The sequence below is a fragment of the Leptodactylus fuscus genome, chromosome 2 (genome assembly GCF_031893055.1).
Source record: "Leptodactylus fuscus isolate aLepFus1 chromosome 2, aLepFus1.hap2, whole genome shotgun sequence".
Lineage (NCBI taxonomy): Eukaryota > Metazoa > Chordata > Amphibia > Anura > Leptodactylidae > Leptodactylus > Leptodactylus fuscus.
The window spans coordinates 10,701,454-10,722,058 of record NC_134266.1 but is presented as its reverse complement, the minus strand read 5'-3'; the positions used below and the strand labels follow the sequence as shown (position 1 = coordinate 10,722,058).

General features: G+C 46.5%; 1 protein-coding gene across 1 annotated transcript; it reads right to left on the bottom strand.

The window, feature by feature from the left end:
- Nucleotides 1–7,378: 7,378 nt before the first annotated feature.
- LOC142193576 (ribosomal RNA processing protein 1 homolog A-like) lies at nt 7,379–18,143 on the bottom strand. The gene is made up of 16 exons (XM_075262555.1): nt 18,002–18,143; nt 14,667–14,749; nt 14,494–14,551; nt 14,323–14,408; nt 14,091–14,152; nt 13,695–13,818; nt 12,743–12,807; nt 12,510–12,619; nt 12,228–12,292; nt 10,274–10,371; nt 10,132–10,151; nt 9,914–10,030; nt 9,383–9,735; nt 8,005–8,193; nt 7,810–7,870; nt 7,379–7,710 (listed from the first exon to the last, which is right to left on the bottom strand). Exons 1-16 carry the CDS (start codon nt 18,117–18,119, stop codon nt 7,556–7,558), a joined length of 1,764 nt encoding a protein of 587 aa, XP_075118656.1. The 5' UTR covers nt 18,120–18,143; the 3' UTR covers nt 7,379–7,555.
- Nucleotides 18,144–20,605: the final 2,462 nt, after the last annotated feature.

The window sequence follows — 20,605 nt, the reverse complement described above, 5'->3', positions numbered from 1 at the left end:
CCCGGGGAGGAGACGGAGGCCCCGGGGGAGGAGGAGGAGAAGGACGGCCCCCCGGAGACCGTATCGGCGTGTGACCGACAGACATCCCTGTGCTGGGGGGATGTAGACGCCCTCCTATACCTGCACCCCCTCCTATACCTGCACCCCCTCCTATACCTGCACCCCCTCCAATTCCTGCACCCCCTCCTATACTCCTCCAATACCTGCACCCCCTGCTATACCTGCACCCCCTCCAATATCTGCACCCCCTCCTATACCTGCACCCCCTCCTATACCCCTCCAATTCCTGCACCCCCTCCTATACCCCTCCAATTCCTGCACCCCCTCCTATACTCCTCCAATACCTGCACCCCCTGCTATACCCCTCCAATATCTGCACCCCCTCCTATACCTGCACCCCCTCCTATACCCCTCCAATACCTGCACCCCCTCCAATTCCTGCACCCCCTCCTATACTCCTCCAATACCTGCACCCCCTGCTATACCCCTCCAATATCTGCACCCCCTCCAATACCTGCACCCCCTCCAATTCCTGCACCCCCTCCTATACTCCTCCAATACCTGCACCCCCTGCTATACCCCTCCAATATCTGCACCCCCTCCTATACCTGCACCCCCTCCTATACCCCTCCAATATCTGCACCCCCTCCTATACCTGCACCCCCTCCTATACCCCTCCAATATCTGCACCCCCTCCTATACCCCTCCAATATCTGCACCCCCTCCTATACCCCTCCAATACCTGCACCCCCTCCTATACCCCTCCAATACCTGCACCCCCTCCTATACCTGCACCCTCTCCTATACCCCTACAATACCTGCACCCCCTCCTATACCCCTCCAATACCTGCACCCCTCCTATACCCCTCCAATTCCTGCACCCCCTCCTATACCCCTCCAATACCTGCACCCCCTCCTATACCCCTCCAATACCTGCACCCCCTCCTATACCCCTCCAATACCTGCACCCCCTCCTATACCCCTACAATACCTGCACCCCCTCCTATACCCCTCCAATACCTGCACCCCCTCCTATACCCCTCCTATACCTGCACCCTCTCCTATACCCCTCCAATACCTGCACCCCCTCCTATACCCCTCCTATACCTGCACCCTCTCCTATACCCCTCCAATACCTGCACCCCCTCCTATACCCCTCCAATACCTGCACCCCCTCCTATACCCTTCCTATACCTGCACCCTCTCCTATACCCCTCCAATACCTGCACCCCCTCCTATACCCCTCCAATACCTGCACCCCCTCCTATACCCCTCCAATACCTGCACCCCCTCCTATACCCCTCCAATACCTGCACCCCCTCCTATACCCCTCCAATACCCGCACCCCCTCCTATGCCTGCACCCCCTCCTATACCCCTACAATACCTGCACCCCCTCCTATACCCCTACAATACCTGCACCCCCTCCTATACCCCTACAATACCTGTACCCCCTCCTATACCCCTCCAATACCTGCACCCCCTCCTATACCTGCACCCTCTCCTATACCCCTACAATACCTGCACCCCCTCCTATACCCCTCCAATACCTGCACCCCCTCCTATACCCCTCCAATACCTGCACCCCCTCCTATACCCCTCCAATACCCGCACCCCCTCCTATACCTGCACCCCTCCTATACCCCTACAATACCTGCACCCCCTCCTATACCCCTACAATACCCGCACCCCCTCCTATAACCCTACTATACCTGCACCCCCTCCTATACCCCTACAATACCTGCACCCCCTCCTATACCCCTCCAATACCTGCACCCCCTCCTATACCCCTCCAATACCTGCACCCCCTTCTATACCCCTCTAATACCTGCACCCCCTCCTATACCCCTCCAATACCTGCACCCCCTCCTATACCTCTCCAATACCTGCACCCCCTCCTATACCCCTCCAATACCTGCACCCCCTCCTATACCCCTCCAATACCTGCACCCCCTCCTGTAACTGCACCCCCTCCTATACCCCTCTTATACGTACATCCCCTTCCTATTCCTGCACCCCCTCTTATACCCCTATCAATCATCGTACAGCTGGTATCAATTATATATCTTGTAGATAGTGATATGGACAGTGCTGCTATAACCTAGGTATATACTATATAGTTATGTATGTACAGCTGGTGTAACCTGGGTATATACTGTACTATATAGTTATGTATGTACAGCCAGTATAACTTGGGTATATACTGTATATAGTTATCTATGTACAGCTGGTATAACCTGGGTATATACTATATAGTTATCTATGTACAGCTGGTATAACCTGGGTATATACTGTATATAGTTATCTATGTACAGCTGGTATAACCTGGGTATATACTATATAGTTATCTATGTACAGCTGGTATAACCAGGGTATATACTGTATAGTTATGTATGTACAGCTGGTATAACCTAGGTATATACTATATAGTTATCTATGTACAGCTGGTATAACTTGGGTATATGCTGTATATAGTTATCTATGTACAGCTGGTATAACCTGGGTATATACTATATAGTTATGTATGTACAGCTGGTATAACCAGGGTATATACTGTATAGTTATGTATGTACAGCTGGTATAACTTGGGTATATACTGTATATAGTTATCTATGTACAGCTGGTATAACCTGGGTATATACTGTATAGTTATGTATATACAGCTGGTATAACCTAGGTATATACTATATAGTTATGTATGTACAGCTGGTATAACCTGGGTATATACTATATAGTTATCTATATACAGCTGGTATAACTTGGGTATATACTGTATATAGTTATCTATGTACAGCTGGTATAATCTGGGTATATACTGTATAGTTACGTATGTACAGCTGGTATAACCTAGGTATATACTATATAGTTATCTATGTACAGCTGGTATAACCTAGGTATATACTATATAGTTATGTATGTACAGCTGGTATAACCTAGATATATACTATATAGTTATCTATGTACAGCTGGTATAACCTGGGTATATACTATATAGTTATGTATGTACAGCTGGTACAACCTAGGTATATACTATATAGTTATGTATGTACAGCTGGTATAACCTAGGTATATACTGTATAGTTATGTATGTACAACTGGTATAACCTAGGTATATACTATATAGTTATGTATGTACAGCTGATATAACCTGGGTATATACTGTATAGTTATGTATGTACAGCTGTTATAACCTGGGTATATACTGTATAGTTATGTATGTACAGCTGGTATAACCTGGGTATATACTGTATAGTTATGTATATACAGCTGGTATAACCTGGGTATATACTATATTGTTATGTATGTACAGCTGGTATAACTTGGGTATATACTGTATATAGTTATCTATGTACAGCTGGTATAACCTGGGTATATACTGTATAGTTATGTATATACAGCTGGTATAACCTAGGTATATACTATATAGTTATGTATGTACAGCTGGTATAACTTGGGTATATACTGTATAATCTATGTACAGCTGGTATAACCTGGGTATATACTATATAGTTATCTATATACAGCTGGTATAACTTGGGTATATACTGTATAGTTATGTATGTACAGCTGGTATAACCTGGGTATATACTGTATAGTTATGTATATACAGCTGGTATAACCTAGGTATATACTATATAGTTATGTATGTACAGCTGGTATAACTTGGGTATATACTGTATAATCTATGTACAGCTGGTATAACCTGGGTATATACTATATAGTTATCTATGTACAGCTGGTATAACCAGGGTATATACTGTATAGTTATGTATGTACAGCTGGTATAACCTGGGTATATACTATATTGTTATGTATGTACAGCTGGTATAACTTGGGTATATACTGTATATAGTTATCTATGTACAGCTGGTATAACCTGGGTATATACTGTATAGTTATGTATATACAGCTGGTATAACCTAGGTATATACTATATAGTTATGTATGTACAGCTGGTATAACTTGGGTATATACTGTATAATCTATGTACAGCTGGTATAACCTGGGTATATACTATATAGTTATCTATATACAGCTGGTATAACTTGGGTATATACTGTATATAGTTATCTATGTACAGCTGGTATAATCTGGGTATATACTGTATAGTTACGTATGTACAGCTGGTATAACCTAGGTATATACTATATAGTTATCTATGTACAGCTGGTATAACCTAGGTATATAATATATAGTTATGTATGTACAGCTGGTATAACCTAGGTATATACTATATAGTTATCTATGTACAGCTGGTATAATCTGGGTATATACTGTATAGTTACGTATGTACAGCTGGTATAACCTAGGTATATACTATATAGTTATCTATGTACAGCTGGTATAACCTAGGTATATAATATATAGTTATGTATGTACAGCTGGTATAACCTAGGTATATACTATATAGTTATCTATGTACAGCTGGTATAACCTGGGTATATACTATATAGTTATGTATGTACAGCTGGTATAACCTAGGTATATACTATATAGTTATGTATGTACAGCTGGTATAACCTAGGTATATACTGTATAGTTATGTATGTACAACTGGTATAACCTAGGTATATACTATATAGTTATGTATGTACAGCTGATATAACCTGGGTATATACTGTATAGTTATGTATGTACAGCTGTTATAACCTGGGTATATACTATATAGTTATGTTTGTAAAGCTACTATAACCTAGGTATATACTGTATATAGTTATGTATGTAAAGCTGCTATAACCTGGGTATATACTGTATATAGTTATGTATGTACAGCTGGTATACGTTATACATCTTCTTGTATATAGTGATGTGTTGGTTTTATAGTAATATGGACCAGTGTGGAAAGTAAGAAGTGACTCTGGAGGATACGTGGGGACTTTTCGGGGTCTTTATGCTTTTGTAGCTGTGTAATGTCATGTGATAATCCTCTGCCCCTGTATCTGCAGGTTGGTATGTTATAGATTAACCCTTTGGCCCCTGTGTTACATGTTGGCCTGTGTGTGGTGCAGGGAGCGGCGGAGTCCTGCTATAGCAGAGCTGTGGGGTTCGTCGCATTATTTGCTGCGGATTGATCGCACTATAATCTCTTGTTGGGCTTAATCTGGTGTCGTCTCCATGGAGATATTTAATGAATCTCCAATAATCTCTAGACTCTGTATGTAGAGGAGGAGGGGGAGACACCAGGGACCCTCTGTCCCGTATTTTGGGCATTAACCCCTTAGTGACCGGCTAACGTTATCACTCCACCACCATGGCCACGGCCAGACGAGATTTGATGGTTTTTGATTCTGTTTTTTGGCCGGCGCTGACTGTTTCATCCATTGGCATCCCAGTTATGTCATTGGGGCAACGATAGACATGTAAGCGGAGCTTCCTCCCTCCGAAAACCCTTTAGATGCCGCAGTCCCCATCACACCTGACACAGGACACCCACCAGGGCTGGTTGTACAGCAGTGTACGGACATGGCGACGCAGAAGAAGACCCTTTAGCAGCACGTTGGCTCAGTGGTTAGCACTGTAGACTTGCAGCGCTGGAGTCTTGGGTCTGCGTCTTCTTACTACACGGATCCCGAGTCTAAATCTTTTGCACAGTCCTATTATAATGGACAGACTCTTATAGTGGTGTGGCCAAGGACTTTATTATTACAAGACTGGAGAATTAGGGGCATAGTTCAATCTGAGAAGGAATGTGCTGCGTCAGGGACGAGGCTGCACCTCCGAGACACCTTAACCCCTCAACGTGCCAGAAGAAAGTTGCAGTTCGCCTGCTCCTCAAAGCCTGCAGTTTTCAGGACGTTTAACCCCTTACATACAACAAGTGACTGCTGCTCTGTAGTACAGATGCATAGGGAGTCCACATACACAGCAGTGTACACAGTGACCACAGCACTACCACCTCTGGAATCGTTGCATCTTGGTCATGTGCTATCTATTGTCAACTCACTGCAACGGGTCCAGAATTGTTGCATCCTGGTTACGTGCTATCCAGTGTCACCTCAATGCAGCAGCTCTGGAGTTGTTGCGTCCAGGTAGTGTGCTATTATCAACACACTGCATCAGCTCCGGAGTCATTGCAGCTTGGTTGCATGCTATCCAATGTCACCTCATTGCAGCTGCTCCGGAGTCATTGCGTCCTGGTCATGTGCTACCTATTATCAACTCACTGCGGCAGCTATGGTGTCATTGCATCTTGGTCGTATGCTATCTATTGTCAACTCACTGCAGCAGCTCTAGAGTTGTTGCATCTTGGTCATGTGCTATCCATAGTCACCTCAATGCAGCTGCTCTGGAGTCGTTGCGTCCTGGTAGTATACTATCTACTATCACAGGGGTAGGGAACGTACGGCTCTCCAGTTGTTGCAAAACTACAACTCCCAGCATGCATACTTGCTCTGCTGTTCTTGGAATTCCCATGGAAGTGAGTGGGGCATGATGGGAGTTGTAGTTTCACAGCAGCTGGAGAGCCGAAGGTTCCCTATCCCTGTACTATCAACTCGCTGCATCAGCTCCGGAGTTGTTGTATCTTGGTTGTGTGCTATCCAGTGTCACCTCATTGCAGCTGCTCCGGAGTCATTGCATCCTGGTCATGTGCTACCTATTATCAACTCACTGCAGCAGCTATGGAGTCATTGCATCTTGGTCGTATGCTATCTATTGTCAACTCACTGCAGCAGCTATGGCATCATTGCATCTTGGTCGTATGCTATCTATTGTCACCTCACTTCAGCAGCTCCAGAGTCGTTGCGTTCATGTCATGTGCTACCTATTATCAACTCACTGCAGCAGCTCCGGCGTTGTTGAGTCCTGGTCATGTGCTATTCAATGTCTAGAGCACAGAATGACGCCCCTAACGCGCCTTTCAGCTATTTTTTACAAGAATAAAATGCTGGGGAGATGCGGAGCAGAATAAGAAAGACATCTGGGGTGAGTGCGGGTACCGGCGTTTGATACCGAGTTTTCTTCTGGCAGACACTGTCCGTCTTCAGGGCACTCAGGAGGAACCTGGCACCATGGAGGGTCAGCGCTGATTGATCTCTGACTGCAGCGCTGTGGGTTGATTCCACCTCCACCAGTGGAGCGCACTTCTCCCAGAATCCACTCCTGACAGCGCACAGTCCTCAGGCCGAATCACCTCCTAGTCTCCACATTGCGGCTTTTTTTTTTTTAGGTGTGACTAGAGCAGAACAAATACCATGATATGACCCCCCCCCCCCCCCCCATGGTGGATCCTCACATAGGGGGTAGAGCTCCACTGCAAAAGGAGGCGCCGCTTATTGTTCATACATAGGAGGCTGCCTAGCCCCGTGGTCAAGCGACAGGATGATGGCCAGTGAGAGTCCGAGAGACAGGACAAGCGACCAATCCACACTCATCAGACACTAAAAAGATTTATTGCAGGTGACCATAAACAAGTTCATTGTGTAGAGCTGCCAGTAGTCCAGGTGGTCGGGAACTGGCCACAGCCCACAAGTCCAGGGGATGGAAAGCCACCATAAATCCAGAGGATTGGGAGACGACCGCCGCCCACAAGTCCAGGAGATCGGGAGGCCTTGTGCTCAGAAGAAGTCAGCCGCTTTTGCTCTTGGCGTTGGTCTGTTGGTCAGCACTGGACTCTTGAGAACACTATGCTGGGGCCGCTGGTTAGGATTGAAAGGAATGCGGGAAGAACCGGTGGGGCTGACCAGGAGGCTTCGATCCGTCCTCTTGAATTCTGCAGGAGACAAGATGGCTGAAGGTTACTACAAAAAAAGTGGAAAGAGAGCAGAAGAGAAACTACAAGGCCCAGCAATCTCTGATAACCCTTCCTCACCTGTCGTCATGTTCTTGTTCAGGCTGAACGTCACCTTCTTAGATATACTCTTTGTGCTGATCTGTAAGGAGAGCGGACGGAAACATGAGCCACATCGACAACCCCTCAACCCTGCACAAGCCCAACCCCCTGAGATGATTCAAATTCCCCACATAGAAGCCCCCCAAGATACCAGATATGTCCCCCCACACTTACCGGGCGGCCTCTGTTTTTGGAGCCCTTTATATACAGGGGTTTGGGAACTTCCAACTTCTGGAAAGTGATGAAATCTTGATGGGTGGAGGGGGCAGCTTTGGAGGCGGCTTTGGGGGCGGAGCATGGCACTTCAGGACATGACGTCACTACATCCATACTGGTTATTGGTGCAGTTTTACAGCTGAGCATCTATGGGAAGGAGACAAATATAACAGGCCCTTATAGCAGACAGGAGGAGGATGGCGAGAAGGGACGGATGACCGACTACCACACAGGCAAACGAGAAAGGTAATTTATCCACTTCTCTCGGCCCAGTGCTTCCTGGTGTACCCAGAGCTAGCCGATAAGGTTTTTGTTTCATTCAGATGTTTGGTGACATATCAGTAGAGAAATAATTTGCTCTTTACGAAATGGATCCAAGTCTTCTCCTGACGTGGCACCAACAGCACTGGCACAGCGGGTACATTCAGTGACCAACCATAGTCTTTGCCTTTTTCTCTACAACTCCGCACAATAAATTTATTTTATTTTTGATAGATCCATAAAAATTATGGCGTGAAAGTAGGTTAAAGGGAGTTTTTTTTCTTTTATTTTAAATAAGCATATCTTTATATATACACACACACACACACACCTTTCATTCATTGATCCTTACAGCCATTTTTTTTAGTGATCCCAGTTTTCTTGACATGTTATTTACCCTTCATGAAGCACCAGAAGCCTGAATCCCTGTTCCCCCAAACACCACTGCATCGTCAGCCGCCTCCGTTTCTCACCCCCCCCCTTCTTTACAGACAATCCCTCCTCTTACACCTCTTCACTGCATCCAAACCTATAGTCACGTATAATGTGAGAGTTTAATCGCGCCGTACGTGACGAGCTGCTCTGAAGGAAGCGGTGAAGAGGTGTAAGAGAAGGGATCGTCTGTAAAGAAGGGGGCGGTGAGAAACGGAGGCGGCTGATGATGTAGTGGTGCTTGGGGGAAGAGGGATAAGGCTTCCGGTGCGCCCTGAAGAGTAATTAGCATATCAAGAAAACCAGGTTATTTAAAAAATATATATATATATGGCTGCAAGGATCAATGAATGAAAGATATGTCTAGAATAGCCTCTCAAGACTATGTAAAGATATACTTAATTAAAAAAAATATATATATATATATATATATATATATATATATATATATATATATATATATATATATGATATAGCCAATGATAGACTCCCTTTAACTTTAGCTCTGCCTATAGGATAGCGCTGACACACTAATATTCGCACTAGATGTACACGATGAGGTATTCTGTGGCTGCTGTGCATATAACATATCCTGTGAACTAGCAGAGAAGTCATTACACCAACACTACGTCGTCCTCCTCACCTTCCTGCGCTCCCGGAGGAGCCGCCTCCTCCTTATCATGGATACCCCCCGCAGGGGTAAGACACTGAGGCTGAGCCTTAGCAGGCTGCTGCGTCTCCTCCTCTTCAGCCGGCTGATGGCTACAGAGCTCAGGGAGGCGTCGGGCTCTGGAGGTGATGGTGGGGCAGATTCTTCTGTGATGTCGGAGTTTGTGTGGTTCACCCCGTTTACTTCTGGTTGTTTCTCTTCTCCTATATTTGACCCATTCTTCTTGCGCTTCTTCTTGGCTGCAGGTGGTTGCTCTGGAGGATTCTCTGCAGTCACAGCAGCCCGCTTCCCCTTCTTCAATGGCTCAGTGACTGCATCCTCTGAATCTGAAGAGCAGGAAGGAAGATCATAAGTGTGAATGCAGTGGGATCAGCTCTACTCCACCTCCCCTAACTCCATGCCCTAATAACAAGCTCGATTCCACACCACAACCCCTATTCCTCATTGGCCAGCTCCACTCCACCAACTTCCATTCTTGGTCAAATCCCCCCCATCACTACGTACTGAGGGCTAGCTTCGCCTGGGCTTTCCTCTGACGCTTACGGAACCTGGAGGTGGTGTACTCATAATCATCTTCATCAGTGGAGACTTCTTCTGGGAAACTGTCCGGGGGAAAGATGCCTACAAGAAGGTGAGACGCACAGACAGCGGTTATAGAGACAGTCAAGAAGACAACATAAATCCTCCCGACCAGCCAAGACAGAACCAAGGAGAGCACCTACCTTCTGCCAGGTCCTTGAACCTAGGAAATAAGAAAGCCAGAAATCCTCAGTTACTAGGTAGGGGGGAGAAGGTTGGGGCACAGGACAAGAACATATGTGGGTGAGGAGGTTACAAAGGGTAGTATACTCGTTGACTTCTTACCTTTTCACCAACCGATACAAGTTCTTGCGGTTACGGGCTGTAATGTTTTTCCGGCTTGCGAGGTTGAAGAGTCGGTCCGCCACTGCCTGGTAATCAAACTGCGCAGAGATGGGGGTGAGGGCACATAGAGATTACAATATTATATATATATATATATATATATATATATATATATATATATACAGTCCTATGAAAAAGTTTGGGCACCCCTATTAATCTTAATCATTTTTAGTTCTAAATATTTTGGTGTTTGCAACAGCCATTTCAGTTTGATATATCTAATAACTGATGGACACAGTAATATTTCAGGATTGAAATGAGGTTTATTGTACTAACAGAAAATGCGCAATATGCATTAAACCAAAATTTGACCGATGCAAAAGTATGGGCACCCTTATCATTTTATTGATTTGAATACTCCTAACTACTTTTTACTGACTTACTGAAGCACAAAATTGGTTTTGTAACTTCAGTGAGCTTTGAACTTCATAGCCAGGTGTATCCAATCATGAGAAAAGGTATTTAAGGTGGCCAATTGCAAGTTGTTCTACTATTTGAATCTCCTCTGAAGAGTGGCATCATGGGCTACTCAAAACAACTCTCAAATGATCTGAAAACAAAGATTGTTCAACATAGTTGTTCAGGGGAAGGATACAAAACGTTGAGATTTAACCTGTCAGTTTCCACTGTGAGGAACATAGTAAGGAAATGGAAGACCACAGGGACAGTTCTTGTTAAGCCCAGAAGTGGAAGGCCAAGAAAAATATCAGAAAGGCAGAGAAGAAGAATGGTGAGAACAGTCAAGGACAATCCACAGACCACCTCCAAAGAGCTGCAGCATCATCTTGCTGCAGATGGTGTCACTGTGCATCGGTCAACTATACAGCGCACTTTGCACAAGGAGAAGCTGTATGGGAGAGTGATGAGAAAGAAGCCGTTTCTGCAAGCACGCCACAAATAGAGTTGCCTGAGGTATGAAAAAGCACATTTGGACAAGGCAGCTTCATTTTGGAAACAAAAATTGAGTTGTTTGGTTATAAAAAAAAGGCGTTATGCATGGCGTCCAAAAAGAAACAGCATTCCAAGAAAAACACATGCTACCCACTGTAAAATTTGGTGGAGGTTCCATCATGCTTTGGGGCTGTGTGGCCAATGCCGGCACCGGGAATCTTGTTAAAGTTGAGGGTCGCATGGATTCCACTCAGTATCAGCAGATTCTTGAGAATAATGTTCAAGAATCAGTGACGAAGTTGAAGTTATGCCGGGGATGGATATTTCAGCAAGACAATGATCCAAAACACCGCTCCAAATCCTCAGGCATTCATGCAGAGGAACAATGACAATGTTCTGGAATGGCCATCCCAGTCCCCAGACCTGAATATCATTGAACATCTGTGGGATGATTTGAAGCGGGCTGTCCATGCTCGGCGACCATCTAACTTAACTGAACTTGAATTGTTTGTCCAAAATACCTTTATCCAGGATCCAGGAACTGATTAAAAGCTACAGGAAGCGACTAGAGGCTGTTATCTTTGCAAAAGGAGGATCTACTAAATATTAATGTCACTTTTCTGTTGAGGTGCCCATACTTTTGCACCGGTCAAATTTTGGTTTAATGCATATTGCGCATTTTCTGTTAGTACAATAAACCTCATTTCAATCCTGAAATATTACTGTGTCCATCAGTTATTAGATATATCAAACTGAAATGGCTGTTGCAAATACCAAAATATTTAGAACTAAAAAGGATTAAGATTAATAGGGGTGCCCAAACTTTTTCATAGGACTGTATATATATATATATATATATATATATATATATATATATATACACACACACACACATACACACACACATATACATGCACACTATACTGACTATTATAAATTATAGGGATGCTACTCGCACCATAGTACCCCTTCCCACAGTCACCATAACATAGAGGTTTCTAACCTGCAGGACAGGGCCGATATCTTCGCTGTCTGTTGCTTGGTGGTCTCCAGCTTCAGACTCATCATCTGAGGAGAAAGTCATGACTACAGATGAATATTATGTCAAGATTTGGGGGATTTTTCCCTTCTCTCTGCTAAAAACAGGCTCTTCTGCTGTGAAGTCAGAGCTGTGCTCTCAGCTATCTCTCCCCTTTCCCCATCCCTGACACACAGGCTGCAGCTGCATCCCCCACCCCTCCCCAATGAGTGCGCAGTAACACACAACACTTGCTCCACCACCTACCATTCTCTGCTGTGTGACCAACTTCTTTCATTAAATCTTCAATAGCAAATGGTGACTGGTCCAGGATGGTCTGGAAGATGCCGCTCACCACTGACTGCCGGAGCATATAACTGCAAAGAGGACACAGAGTCAGACACCCCACTAATACAAAGTAGCTCTGCACGCCCTTCAGAAACTATGTAACCACCTTCTGCACAAGAGTGCCTACCCTTGGATGGATCAGAGTCACTTACTCTTTGGCTTTTGCTGCAATCTTACAGAATGGCTCAATCAGCTTCAAGTTCAAATCAGCAGAAAGCTGCAAGAGAAGAGAGGCGGCGGTCAGGTGAGAGGAGAAGCAGTTAGGGGAAGTGAGAGGAGAAGCAGTTAGGGGAAGGGAGAAGATTCCCAGCTACTTTCTTCTCACCCTATTAATTGCACGTCACCCCCACCCCTCCTCCGGTATCTGTCCCCTGCTGTTACTCGCCTTACTAAAATATTACCCTCAACTTTCAAACATATTGTCAGAACCCCAGAATTGGAAAAAAAAAAACTAAAAACAAACCCTCCTCCCATCTTGTGCTGTGAACCTTCCATCTCTATCCTCCCCTTCATCTCCAAACTCCTGGACCGCTTGGTCCATTCCCACCTGATCCATTATCTTTCCGCTCTCCTCTTAACCCCTTACAATCTGGCTTCCACACTCTGCACTCTACTGAAACAGTCCTTACAAAAGTCTCCAATGATCTCCTGATGGCTACATCTAAGGGCGGGTTCACATCTGCGCCCCGGTCTCCGCTTTCAGTTAACGTCTTCTGCCCAAGAAACTGAACCGGAGACAGAAACCGGCAGCCATTTTGTTTGTAAAGTGTCCGCCCGTGAGCGTTTTATGGTCTCCGCAGCGAAACCGCTTTTTTTTCTTTTTTTTTAACTGGACACAAAGTCAGACATGCAAGACTTTGTGTCCGGTTAAAAAAATGGTGTCGCTACAGAGACCACAAAATGCTCACGGATGCCCACGGTCTGCCGGGTTCCTGTGTATTGTCGGCAGAAGACGGAAACTGAAAGCGGAGACTGAGCACAGGTGTGAACCTGCCCTAATGGCGACTATTCTCTTCTTATTCTTCTGGATCTCTCAGCAGCATTTGTCACCACCAACTGAGGATGTCAGTGCATGGGCAGGGAGTGGGCAGAGCTGGGTCTCACCTCCGAGGAGCCAACCTTTGCCAGTTCGTCCAGATAAATGTCTGTCAGATGATGCTGAACGCCACGGGGAGCCTCCGCCTTCAAGACCTCATCCTCCAAAATAGACAGGAAGTCCTTCAGCAGGCTGCAAAGACAGAAGACGGTGAGGGCAGGGACCCAGCAAGCAACAACCATGGCACCACTTCTACCAATCCCTCCTCCTGCGTACCCTGTATATCAGGGGTAGGGAACGTACGGCTCTCCAGCTGTTGCAAAACTACAACTCCCAGCATGCATACTGCTCTGCTGTTCTTGCAACTCCCATGGAAGTGAATGGAGCATGATGGGAGTTGTAGTTTCACAGCAGCTGGAGAGCCGAAGGTTGCCGACCCCTGCTGTATATTAACCCCTTCTCACCTCTCTTCCCATTCTCCTTTCTTCAACAGCTCCACAGACTGACGCAGGACGAGACGAATCAGCTATAAGGAGAGAAACGAGGACAAGGCCTTGTCACAAGAGTCCCCAGGACAACCTCTTTGTTCCTCCTCAATTCTTATCGCCACCTCCCTTGCTTGTTCCTTCTGATAGTTATATAAGGAGCTATGTCTATGCCAAGATGACCAAAGTTCAGAGTAGTCATCACACTCACCGTATAGAACTTGTCCAGTCGCAGTCGGTCGATGCCGTTCCACTCACGGTTCAGCGTCTGCCAGAAACTGCGGAGAAAAAGGTTCTCTGTGGAAAGAGGAAACCAGGATCAGTATGGCGGCAAAATCAGGTCTGAACCATGTGACCTAAATAGAGGTGGAGTCATACATACGTGATGGCCTAGTCTGCAGTGTGTGGACCAGCTGTGACATGGTAAGCGCCAACTCCTCCTGCACAATCAGAAATAGTTGCCTGAATTACATATTTCCCCCTATGAAGTCACTCCCATAGATGTGTTGTGATGTGACCCCCTCCCCACAAGGTCTACTGTGATATCACAATTACCTGCAGCAGCGGCTTGTCCTGCATCCACATACAGTAGAACAAACCCTTCCAGATCTTGCAGAACTCATCAGCTGTGAAGCCACCTGGTCAGAGACAACAGATTAGTGATCACAAACATCCCGACCTGAGCCCGCGGGCCCTCATTACAGGGTCTATCCTATGGGGCCTTCACTGTGCTCCGCCATCCTTCCAAATACCCCAATGGCCTCCACACTGACACCTCTCTGCCCCCCTCATCTCATATCAGACACCTCTCTGCCCCCCTCATCTCATAGCAGACACCTCTCTGCCCCCCTCATCTCATAGCAGACACCTTTCTGCCCCCCTCATCTCATAGCAGACACCTCTCTGCCCCCCTCATCTCATAGCAGACACCTCTCTGCCCCCCTCATCTCATAGCAGACACCTCTCTGCCCCCCTCATCTCATAGCAGACACCTCTCTGCCCCCCTCATCTCATAGCAGACACCTCTCTGCCCCCCTCATCTCATAGCAGACACCTCTCTGCCCCCCTCATCTCATAGCAGACACCTCTCTGCCCCCCTCATCTCATAGCAGACACCTCTCTGCCCCCCTCATCTCATAGCAGACACCTCTCTGCCCCCCTCATCTCATAGCAGACACCTCTCTGCCCCCCTCATCTCATAGCAGACACCTCTCTGCCCCCCTCATCTCATAGCAGACACCTCTCTGCCCCCCTCATCTCATAGCAGACACCTCTCTGCCCCCCTCATCTCATAGCAGACACCTCTCTGCCCCCCAATCTCATAGCAGACACCTCTCTGCCCCCCTCATCTCATAGCAGACACCTCTCTGCCCCCCTCATCTCATATCAGACACCTCTCTGCCCCCCAATCTCATAGCAGACACCTCTCTGCCCCCCAATCTCATAGCAGACATCTCTCTGCCCCCCAATCTCATAGCAGACACCTCTCTGCCCCCCAATCTCATTGCTGACACCTCTCTGCCCACTCATCTCATATCAGACACCTCTCTGCTCCCCAATCTCATATCAGACACCTCTCTGCCCCCCAATCTCATTGCTGACACCTCTCTGCCCCCCAATCTCATTGCTGACACCTCTCTGCCCCCCAATCTCATTGCTGACACCTCTCTGCCCCCCTCATCTCATAGCAGACACCTCTCTGCCCCCCTCATCTCATAGCAGACACCTCTCTGCCCCCCTCATCTCATAGCAGACACCTCTCTGCCCCCCTCATCTCATAGCAGACACCTCTCTGCCCCCCTCATCTCATAGCAGACACCTCTCTGCCCCCCTCATCTCATAGCAGACACCTCTCTGCCCCCCTCATCTCATAGCAGACACCTCTCTGCCCCCCTCATCTCATAGCAGACACCTCTCTGCCCCCCAATCTCATAGCAGACACCTCTCTGCCCCCCAATCTCATAGCAGACACCTCTCTGCCCCCCTCATCTCATAGCAGACACCTCTCTGCCCCCCAATCTCATAGCAGACACCTCTCTGCCCCCCAATCTCATAGCAGACACCTCTCTGCCCCCCAATCTCATTGCTGACACCTCTCTGCCCCCTCATCTCATTGCTGACACCTCTCTGCCCCCTCATCTCATAGCAGACACCTCTCTGCCCCCTCATCTCATTGCTGACACCTCTCTGCCCCCTCATCTCATTGCTGACACCTCTCTGCCCCCTCATCTCATAGCAGACACCTCTCTGCCCCCCTCATCTCATTGCAGACACCTCTCTACCCCCCTCATCTCATAGCAGACACCTCTCTGCCCCCCTCATCTCATAGCAGACACCTCTCTGCCCTCCAATCTCATAGCAGACACCTCTCTGCCCCCTCATCTCATAGCAGACACCTCTCTGCCCTCCAATCTCATAGCAGACACCTCTCTGCCCCACTCATATCATAGCAGACACCTCTCTGCCCCCTCATCTCATTGCTGACACCTCTCTGCCCCCCAATCTCATAGCAGACACCTCTCTGCCCCCCTCATCTCATAGCAGACACCTCTCTGCCCCCTCATCTCATTGCTGACACCTCTCTGCCCCACTCATATCATAGCAGACACCTCTCTGCCCCCTCATCTCATTGCTGACACCTCTCTGCCCCCCAATCTCATAGCAGACACCTCTCTGCCCCCCTCATCTCATAGCAGACACCTCTCTGCCCCCTCATCTCATAGCAGACACCTCTCTGCCCCCTCATCTCATTGCTGACACCTCTCTGCCCCACTCATATCATAGCAGACACCTCTCTGCCCCCTCATCTCATTGCTGACACCTCTCTGCCCCCCAATCTCATAGCAGACACCTCTCTGCCCCCCTCATCTCATTGCTGACACCTCTCTGCCCCCCCAATCTCATAGCAGACACCTCTCTGCCCCACTCATATCATAGCAGACACCTCTCTGCCCCCTCATCTCATTGCTGACACCTCTCTGTCCCCCCAATCTCATAGCAGACACCTCTCTGCCCCCCTCATCTCATAGCAGACACCTCTCTGCCCCCCTCATCTCATTGCTGACACCTCTCTGCCCCCTCATCTCATTGCAGACACCTCTCTGCCCCCTCATCTCATTGCAGACACCTCTCTACCCCCCAATCTCATTGCTGACACCTCTCTGCCCCCTCATCTCATTGCTGACACCTCTCTGTCCCCCTCATCTCATAGCAGACACCTCTCTGCCCCCCTCATCTCATAGCAGACACCTCTCTACCCCCCAATCTCATTGCAGACACCTCTCTGCCCCCTCATCTCATTGCAGACACCTCTCTACCCCCCAATCTCATTGCTGACACCTCTCTGCCCCCTCATCTCATTGCTGACACCTCTCTGTCCCCCTCATCTCATAGCAGACACCTCTCTGCCCCCCTCATCTCATAGCAGACACCTCTCTACCCCCCAATCTCATTGCAGACACCTCTCTGCCCCCTCATCTCATTGCTGACACCTCTCTGTCCCCCTCATCTCATTGCTGACACCTCTCTGCCCCCTCATCTCATAGCAGACACCTCTCTGCCCCCCTCATCTCATAGCAGACACCTCTCTACCCCCCAATCTCATTGCTGACACCTCTCTGCCCCCTCATCTCATTGCTGACACCTCTCTGCCCCCCTCATCTCATAGCAGACACCTCTCTGCCCCACTCATATCATAGCAGACACCTCTCTGCCCCCTCATCTCATTGCTGACACCTCTCTGCCACCCCCATCCCTTTGCTGACAACCCTTTGTCTCTCCCCCACAACTTGCTCTCCCTTCCATCTGGAGGAGCTGAGCTCAGTACGGTCTTCAGCAGTGACCCCCCGTTAGCCCCGACCCTCTCCCGCCCGCTCTCCCCGGGATCTCACCTTCTGGGTCGGCACTCCGCAGTGACAGGTATCGCCGAAGTTTGCGCAGCGCCCTATCCCGGCTTTTCTTGTCATTAGCCGCCAATCTCTGTGCCAGTTGGATACTGGGATCCGCCATGCTGCCTCAGTCACGTTGGCCGCTTCGTGTCGCCTATTGATGACGTCAATACCATGCTGAGGCGCGAGATACTGACGTCACAGCATCCGGCGCCAAACTCAGAAAGACCAAAAGAAACAGCGTCAGAAAACACGCCCACACCAGTAAGCTAACCAATCACCGGAGCGCCAGAGGCCATGTGACTGGTTCAGGAGTCCGGACTGCAGTAACCATAGCAACTAGTCAGCCTTAGAGATAGACGAGATGTCAGGTAATAGCGAACCCCAAAGAGAGCGGCAAATATCTGTATACACCCCTATATACTACAGGCCATCATATATATCTATATACAGTGTGTACAGGCACCCCTATATACTACAGGCCATCATATATATCTATATACAGTGTGTACAGGCACCCCTATATACTACAGGCCATCATATATATCTATATACAGTGTGTACAGGCACCCCTATATACTACAGACTATAATATATATCTATATACAGTGTGTACAGGCACCCCTATATACTACAGGCCATCATATATATCTATATACAGTGTGTACAGGCACCCCTATATACTACAGACTAATATATATCTATATACAGTGTATACAGGCATCCCTATATACCTCAGACTATAATATATATCTATATACAGTGTGTACAGGCACCCCGATATACTACAGGCCATCATATATATCTATATACAGTGTGTACAGGCACCCCTATATACTACAGACTAATATATATCTATATACAGTGTATACAGGCACCCCTATATACTACAGACTAATATATATCTATATACAGTGTATACAGGCACCCCTATATACCTCAGACTATAATATATATCTATATACAGTGTGTACAGGCACCCCGATATACTACAGGCCATCATATATATCTATATACAGTGTGTACAGGCACCCCTATATACTACAGACTAATATATATCTATATACAGTGTGTACAGGCACCCCTATATACCACAGAATAATATATATCTATATACAGTGTGTACAGGCACCCCTATATACCACAGAATAATATATATCTATATACAGTGTGTACAGGCACCCCTATATACCACAGAATAATATATATCTATATACAGTGTGTACAGGCACCCCTATATACCACAGAATAATATATATCTATATACAGTGTGTACAGGCACCCCTATATACTACAGGCCATCATATATATCTATATACAGTGTATACAGGCACCCCTATATACCACAGAATAATATATATCTATATACAGTGTGTACAGGCACCCCTATATACTACAGGCCATCATATATATCTATATACAGTGTGTACAGGCACCCCTATATACTACAGACTAATATATATCTATATACAGTGTATACAGGCACCCCTATATACTACAGACTAATATATATCTATATACAGTGTATACAGGCACCCCTATATACTACAGGCCATCATATATATCTATATACAGTGTGTACAGGCACCCCTATATACTACAGGCCATCATATATATCTATATACAGTGTGTACAGGCACCCCTATATACTACAGGCCATCATATATATCTATATACAGTGTGTACAGGCACCCCTATATACTACAGGCCATCATATATATCTATATACAGTGTGTACAGGCACCCCTATATACTACAGGCCATCATATATATCTATATACAGTGTGTACAGGCACCCCTATATACTACAGGCCATCATATATATCTATATACAGTGTGTACAGGCACCCCTATATACTACAGGCCATCATATATATCTATATACAGTGTGTACAGGCACCCCTATATACTACAGGCCATCATATATATCTATATACAGTGTGTACAGGCACCCCTATATACTACAGGCCATCATATATATCTATATACAGTGTGTACAGGCACCCCTATATACTACAGGCCATCATATATATCTATATACAGTGTGTACAGGCACCCCTATATACTACAGACTATAATATATATCTATATACAGTGTGTACAGGCACCCCTATATACTACAGGCCATCATATATATCTATATACAGTGTGTACAGGCACCCCTATATACTACAGACTAATATATATCTATATACAGTGTATACAGGCACCCCTATATACCTCAGACTATAATATATATCTATATACAGTGTGTACAGGCACCCCGATATACTACAGGCCATCATATATATCTATATACAGTGTGTACAGGCACCCCTATATACTACAGACTAATATATATCTATATACAGTGTATACAGGCACCCCTATATACTACAGACTAATATATATCTATATACAGTGTATACAGGCACCCCTATATACCTCAGACTATAATATATATCTATATACAGTGTGTACAGGCACCCCGATATACTACAGGCCATCATATATATCTATATACAGTGTGTACAGGCACCCCTATATACTACAGACTAATATATATCTATATACAGTGTGTACAGGCACCCCTATATACCACAGAATAATATATATCTATATACAGTG

Bases quoted from the DNA above. Each gene is read 5' to 3' on its own strand.
- LOC142193576 (XM_075262555.1), bottom strand. From the start codon at position 18,119: ATGGCGGATCCCAGTATCCAACTGGCACAGAGATTGGCGGCTAATGAC. The intron at 14,153-14,322 runs GTGAGTGTGATG...CTCTCCTTATAG, and splicing joins GACTGGACAAGTTCTATACG to CTGATTCGTCTCGTCCTGCG. The intron at 13,819-14,090 runs GTGAGAAGGGGT...CTGTCTTTGCAG, and splicing joins AAAGGAGAATGGGAAGAGAG to CCTGCTGAAGGACTTCCTGT.